The following is a 7,500-nucleotide window of genomic DNA, read 5'->3' on the forward strand; positions in this document are numbered from 1 at the left end:
CCCTACTGAACACACTAATACACACATATATATCACAAGAGAACAGTGAGCCAGTAATAACAAAATTGGTACATACCTTCTGTGTCCTCTGCCAAGGTCTTCCTCACTCTGAATGTCCCAGGCAACGTCACCTCTTCCTGCCAGGGTTCGGTCACCAACACAGTCATCTGGAAGGCAAAAATGAGATGAATAATATAACTTTGGGGGCCACCACTAAATCTGCTATTAACATATCTATATTATTTCTATCTTTTTAATTTAATGAGAAGGGTCACCTGGTCTGCTAATCTGTAAACACAACACACAAGGCAGCTGGACAATGTACCTCCCCATTTCACCTATACAGACACCTCTTACAAGCTTGGGGGTCACCACTAAGTCTGCCATTAACATATCGGTAAATTTATAGTTTAAGCCAATGTCCCCAATCTCTAACCTAACCTAACCTAACCAATCTCTAACCTAACCTAACCTAACGTAGTGTGTAATGGCTTAAACTACAATGAAACCAACATATCTATATTATTTCTATCTCTTTAATCTGCTGACCTAACTAAACTAACCTTGCTTCCCCAAAATGCAGATAAACCTTTAAAATTTACCATCAGACATTATATAATCGCATTTATCCACAGTTCAAATTACAGTAAGACCGATTTTAATGAGAAGGGTCACCTGGTCACCTACTCTGTAAACACAACACACTGGGCAGCTGGATGGAGCACTAGTAGTTATATAGGACCAGGAAAATTCTGAAGGCACGCCACTTAAATATTTAGCAATGCAGAAAAAGTTGTATTAAGATGAGCACTTTTCAGATTGAGACGAAAATTCAGTAATATTGATGTTTTCTGCATTCTAGAGAGAGTTTTAAGGGTAAGATAAGTTATAATAAGCCAACAGCAAGGAAAAAAAGGGATGGTGTTTAATTAGCGATAAATTTGTTTGTGCCCAGAAAATTATGTAAGTAAGATGGTTTTAGTACTCACCAAACACTGGAGTCAAAAACAATTCCATATTTTCACCTCTCCCCAAGTCTCTCGGTACATATCTGCACTCATCTATCGCTCAAATTAATCTGTGTTTATATATTAACAGTTACTGATAGTAAAATCCAAGTGACGAAGTGTTACAGCGTTAAGAAAGACGTATAAATAACCAAGACATTCCTGCTTGCCTTCTAAATTGAATGGCCGGTCTGGTGTATAAACAACAGACACTTTCTCTCCTTCGCCTCAATATAAACAAAAGAGCATCGGTTCTTGGAAAAATTAAGGTTTGAATACTATACGATACACGATTGGAACCCTCTATACTAACATAAGAGTTTTTAAGAGTTTATTTTTTACTTTTCTTCTTTGAACTTTAAAACCGCCAATTTTGCTGTCATTTCTATATGGTCTTTGATATAATTATATAATGTGAAGAAAATAAGAATATAGGGAAAGTTGTAGGCAGCCATTAGCCCACAAACATGACAATCCCTGTATGAAATATGCCTGCCTATTTCCACTCGTTATCTCCTTCTACAAGTATTAGTTTATTTAGTTAACCATAGAACCAAGTTATAAAACATTCTTTGTCCACATTTTCTATGCTATTTATAATTCTAAAGGTGTTTATTAATTCTCTCTCTCTCTCTCTCTCTCTCTCTCTCTCTCTCTCTCTCTCTCTCTCTCTCTCTCTCTCTCTCTCTCTCTCTCTCCTATTTTTAAGGATATGAGTTTCCAACATCCTAATCTCTCTTCATAGAGATTTTTTTTTTTTTTCAACTCTGGGACATTCTTAATGACTGTTCTTTGTACTCTTTCTAATTTTATAATATTCTAATTTTATAATATTCCTCTTTATATGAGACCACATCACTGCCACTTATTCCAATCTTGGTCTTATCATGGAAATCAACAACTTTTTTTATCATTCCTTCATCTAAATATGAGAATGCCATTCTTATTCTTTTTTTAACAAATTCATCGTCTCTCCAGTAATTTTATTAGTGTGTCTGTCTGGAGTCAAAGTAACTCGCATCTTGTTCAATCACCATGATGCACAGTTGCCATGATGAACTGCACACTGGAATTAATCAGGTTTCTTGTCACTTTTTAACAGGAAAAATGCATTTGAGAACCCACACAGGTTTTTCAAATGTGTTTTTTACGTTTCTAGTGACAGATTAAAACGATTTCTGCATTTTTAACAGGAGAAATGCATTTGAGAATCCACACAGGTTTTTCAGATGTTTTTTTACGGTTCTATTGACAGATTAATATGATTTATGTATTTCTAAAAGGATAAATGCATCTGAGAACCAGACTAATCATCTTTGTGGCATTTAAAAGAAGCGCTTCAGAGGACATAGCTATAAATAGTAATTTTATTTATTTATTTATTTTATTTTTTTCCTGTCATTGGCATTAATATATTAGAGCTGGTCCGTTTGCTGGCTTGAGTAAGTAAAGTTATATATTGTGTTTTGAGTTTTATTTAAAATATCGATGTTTTTCTCTTTAATTTGTTGTTAATTTTTTTTTTAAATGCTTGGCAAGTCTCTCTCTCTCTCTCTCTCTCTCTCTCTCTCTCTCCTACGATCGTCCGAGGACAGTAGATGATTAACACATTCACAGTCTACCAATCTGTGTTAAAATCTAAACACTTTTGAGGCAGAGAATTTTATTAATGTATTTATTGTTACAAATTACAACTTAAAACGATAAATAAAGAATTTGAGTAGGTGTTTCAAAGAGTTTTAACAAATTGCTTGGTGGTGGTGGTGGTGGTAGTGGTGGTAGAACAAAACTTAAATATCTTTCTCTGTGTGTGTGTGTGTGTGTGTGTGTGTGTGTGTGTGTGATTATTGTGGAAGTTACTGGGTTTTCATGATTTCAGTGACAGTTTAAGAGAGAGAGAGAGAGAGAGAGAGAGAGAGAGAGAGAGAGAGAGAGAGAGAGAGAGAGAGAGAGAGAGAGAGAGAGAGAGAGAGAGAGAGAGAGAGAGAGAGAGAGAGAGAGAGAGAGAGAGAGAGAGAGAAAAACTTTGAGGACCTGATTAATGTGGCCTTTGAAAAAAATAAATAAATAAATAAAAGTCCAGGGACACACACACACACACACACACACACACACACACACACACACACACACACACACACCTGTAGGGCATATCAAGGTGACAGTCAGTTCTTGTCAGTATCTTGAAGTCAGCAGTGTTCCATTGAAAACCCTTTGAGTCTGGAAGAAAACCAAACTCATTAATTAAACTTCCACCATTACTGACAACTTCATACTAATTACAGACACACGGAACAAGATAACAGTGTCAGTTTATGGGCACGAACACACAGAGGAGAGGTGGAGAGTGTCAGGAGAACAGGAACAGCTGACAGAATAATGGACACACTGAAAAAACAAGCTTGTAATGGGTGTCAGTCTGCAAGGCTTACAAAAACAACCTTTGCAGAATATTAAGGAATGGTGGTCACCCAAAAAAAAACATACCTCTCTCTCTCTCTCTCTCTGGGTGTTAACTTATCAGAGAGAGAGAGAGAGAGAGAGAGAGAGAGAGAGAGAGAGAGAGAGAGAGAGAGAGAGAGAGAGAGAGAGAGAGAGAGAGAGAGAGAGAGAGAGAGAGAGAGAGAGAGAGAGAGAGAGAGAGATGGTTATGTTAGGTAATACTTAGTTACATAGATTGAGATAGAGAGATAGATAAATGGTTGAACAGATAGTTAAATAGACTGAGAGATAGAGAGATACATGGTTAGATTAGGTAAATATAGACATTGAGAGATAAGCAGAGATAGGCCTAGTTAGGTTAGGTCCAGCAGATACTTAGATAAACGGGTAGACTGAGAGATTAATAGATAGACAAAATAATATAGATAAATAAGCACAGCCTGCAAAACTATCACTAACATTATGAATAACCCCTTGAACACCCTAACAATTAAAAAAAAATCATTAAAATACCACAAATGAGGCAATTAGACATTCAACAAACAAATTCTTCTATCTGTCTATGTCTAAACTTTGTAAAAATAAAAAAAGACTTTAAATATGTGTGGCCAGCTGTAGTAGTAGTAGTAGTAGTAGTAGTAGTAGTAGTAGTAGTAGTAGTAGTAGTAGTAGTAGTAGTAGTAGTAGTAGTAGTAGTAGTAGTAGCAGCAGCCTTTCCACTAGGGATTGAGAGAGCTATTAAGGTGAAAGATAGGTGTCTGATTCACCTGATGTCACCTGGAAGGCTATGAACAACAACAGAAAAATCACTGGAATACACAGACAGACAGACAGACAGACAGACAGACAGACAGACAGACCAATGACAGAAAGAGACAGACAGATGGACACAAACTAAACAGATAGATAGATAGTGAAATGACCACACAAAACACACACACACACACACACACACACACACACACACACACACACACACACACCTGTTGAACACAGTAAGATGCCAGCCAGTTCTTGTCAGTATCTGATCCTCAACACTCTTGAGAATCCTTTGAACCTGAGAAAAGAGAAACACTCATTAATTAAATGCCCACCATCACTGACCATTCCATACTAATTAAATACACAAAAAACAAGATAATACTAATAATTTATGAGTACAGAGACAACAGGTGGAGAGTCTGAGGTGAGGAACAGCTGAGAATAATAGATGCACTGAAAGTCAACCTTGTAATTGTGAATAAGGCACTTTTGATTGTGAACGAGGAAGGTTTAGATACAAACACTGTGAAAAAAAGCTTATCTCTCTCTCTCTCTCTCTCTCTCTCTCTCTCTCTCTCTCAGCCTACTTCTGTGAGGGAGGGAAAAGGCCATCAGGGGGATGATTCTGTAGTATTTTTGGTGTTTTGGAGATAGTCTAGGTAGTGAGGAAGAGTTGAGATGTAGAAATTAATGAATCACAAAGAAAAAGCATCAATATATTCAGATTAATCAAGAGTGATACAAGACATCCACCACTATAATATCACCAGTAGGCAAGACATTCACTGTGATGATGACACAAACCACAAGGTCTACAGCAATGTGGCACTAACCCATGTCAGCTTGAAGGCAGAGTCTGTAGCAAGCTTCACTTCAAAGGCAGGAACTTGTGGTGCCATTGCAGGTGTCTTGTTAAACTGTCCCCTGGTGTTCTTGGCAAATATGCAACACTTCTTCAGGTATTTCCTCTCCTCCCACCTGCATCTCACAATGAGTTGAGAGGTGATAAATATATAAATACACAAACAAAAAGATAAAACCATAGATTAGGGCAGCAGATTAGGCTGGTGTAGACTGGTGATGACATCTCAAGAGACAATATGATGACATGTAGACAGACTGACAGTATTGGCAACACTGAATTGCAACTGGTGTTTCGGGTGTTTCGGGGTGTTCCGACGTGTCACAAGGGCGCCAGAAGTATTTGGTAATTACCTGCGGGTCGATGGCAGCCTGCAGTCATCACCGCTAATCCTTCCTGCATTTCTGAAGCTTTCCCTACTCAAATTCCACCTCCTGAAATGATTCGGTTAGGTTACATTAGGCTGTGTCTGTAATAAGGGACCACACCTGTACATGAGGTCTGATCACTGCCAAATATAACTAATGTTTCTTCAACACTTTCACTTTTAATAATATTTCATGAACAGCAGTGAAAGAAAAAACATTAAGAGGAGGAGGAGGAGGAGGAGGAGGAGGAATAAGACATACAAGGAAACAGGAATAATAGAAGGAATACAAGGGGGAGGAGAAGGAGGAGGAAGAGTAACAGGTGATAGACTGAGTAAGAGGAGGAGGAGGAGGAGGAGGAGGAGGAGGAGGAGGAGGAGGAGGAGGAGGAGGAGGAGGAGGAGGAGGAGGAGGAGGAGTAGGAGGAGGAGGAGGAGGAGGAGGAGGAGGAGGAGGAGGAGGAGGAGGAGGAGGAGGAGGAAAATGAGACTTAGGACAGCTAAAACATACATTAATGCAAGCAAGCAAGCAAACACACACACACACACACACACACACACACACACACACACACACACACACACACACACACACACACACACACACACACACAGGCAGTTAGGTGTCAATACAACACCACACAGAGTCACAAGTTTGGTGTTTGGGTGCACTTGTTGTGTTCAGCCCCCCTTCTTGCTGGTGTGAGAGAGAGAGAGAGAGAGAGAGAGAGAGAGAGAGAGAGAGAGAGAGAGAGAGAGAGAGAGAGAGAGAGAGAGAGAGAGAGAGAGAGAGAGAGAGAGAGAGAGAGAGAGAGAGAGTTTTGGTCTAGTGTGAGGAGGAGTCATGGCATCATATTTACTTATTGACTGTGCCTTCCAAGTTGTATATGTGTTTGTATATGTATGTATATATATATATATATATATATATATATATATATATATATATATATATATATATATATATATATATGAATACGGTTTTAATTTCACCCCTATGTCAGTTATACAGTATTACAAAAGTCCTATGTTCTTTTGCCAAGCAGGTTGTATGTACTATATGTTGATTTAAGCCGAGAAAAGCTTGGTACTCAGCAGTCAAGCTTTCTCTACCAACATGAAGGTATATGAGAATTAGTGGTGAATTGAAGACAACATTATAAAGTGAATAAGACAAGACTTGAGTTAGAGAGAGTCATGTAGGTCTTCACTATGAATAAATGCGTTTGTCATTCATTGAAGTTTAATTATATATCAAGTATTTTGCTGAGTGTCCTGAGTCCTGGTCCTGGGAGGGTCTTCCAGACCCTCCCAGAACCTTACTTTGAGGGAGAAAGACAAACAATTTTTTTCCTCAGATCTCTGTGACTTAAATTCCTCACCCAAGTCCCTTCAAGACCACTAATTAGACCGCCCCAAACCCTCCCAAGCTAACAGGAACCCCTAAAAGACCCCCACACACCTCCAGGGGCTTCCTCAAGATTGAAAGATTAACTATTTACCCACAAAAAGACCTCTCAGACCCTCCTCAAGCTCCCAGGACCCCCTTAGAAGACCTCCACACCCACAAGACCTCCACACACCCCCAGGGGCTTACCTCAGGGGAGAACGGATTATGTTGATTGTGTTTTTCTGCAGTGACGACAGCGTGGTTGTTGACTCGGGTGTGGTGGGCAGGCTGGCTGGTACGCTTGTCCTGTAAGATGTAGGGGCTGTTAATAGTAGTAGTAGTAGTAGTAGTAGTAGTAGTAGTAGTAGTAGTAGTAGTAGTAGTAGTAGTAGTAGTGGTGTGTCTAGAAGTGTTTGGGGATATTTTGGTGTGTTTTGAAGGAGTTTGTATGTTGTAATATGTTTTTAATGTGTTGTTGTGTGTTTGCAGGTGTGTTGGGGTGTTTAAGGGGTTGTTCCAGAGTGTTTATTAATTATGAATTACCGGTGGGCACTGTTCATTAGTTTGTTAGCTTTGTGTGATAGGTAAAGTCACTCTTTACAGCCTTATCCCCCAACACCCACTGGCTACACTTATGCATATATGTATACATAATTACATAACATATTAT

General features: G+C 38.9%; 1 protein-coding gene across 4 annotated transcripts in view; it reads right to left on the minus strand.

Annotated features, from left to right (window-relative positions):
• The window catches only part of LOC135101670 (uncharacterized), a 44,968-nt gene that overhangs the window by 20,714 nt on the left and 16,754 nt on the right, over positions 1–7,500 (minus strand). Inside the window, exons 3-7 of one of the 4 annotated variants that reach the window (XM_064005995.1) lie at positions 7,038–7,136; positions 5,427–5,507; positions 5,045–5,195; positions 4,433–4,506; positions 77–167 (exon numbers count right to left, since the gene is read on the minus strand). In XM_064005995.1, the coding sequence (XP_063862065.1) occupies positions 164–167; positions 4,433–4,506; positions 5,045–5,195; positions 5,427–5,507; positions 7,038–7,136 (409 nt within the window). In that variant the 3' untranslated portion in view covers positions 77–163. The remainder of the gene's footprint in view (positions 1–76; positions 168–4,432; positions 4,507–5,044; positions 5,196–5,426; positions 5,508–7,037; positions 7,137–7,500) is intronic. The other 3 variants (XM_064005992.1, XM_064005991.1, XM_064005993.1) reach the window with 3 other exon arrangements.

Source organism: Scylla paramamosain, chromosome 6 (assembly GCF_035594125.1).
Source record: "Scylla paramamosain isolate STU-SP2022 chromosome 6, ASM3559412v1, whole genome shotgun sequence".
Lineage (NCBI taxonomy): Eukaryota > Metazoa > Arthropoda > Malacostraca > Decapoda > Portunidae > Scylla > Scylla paramamosain.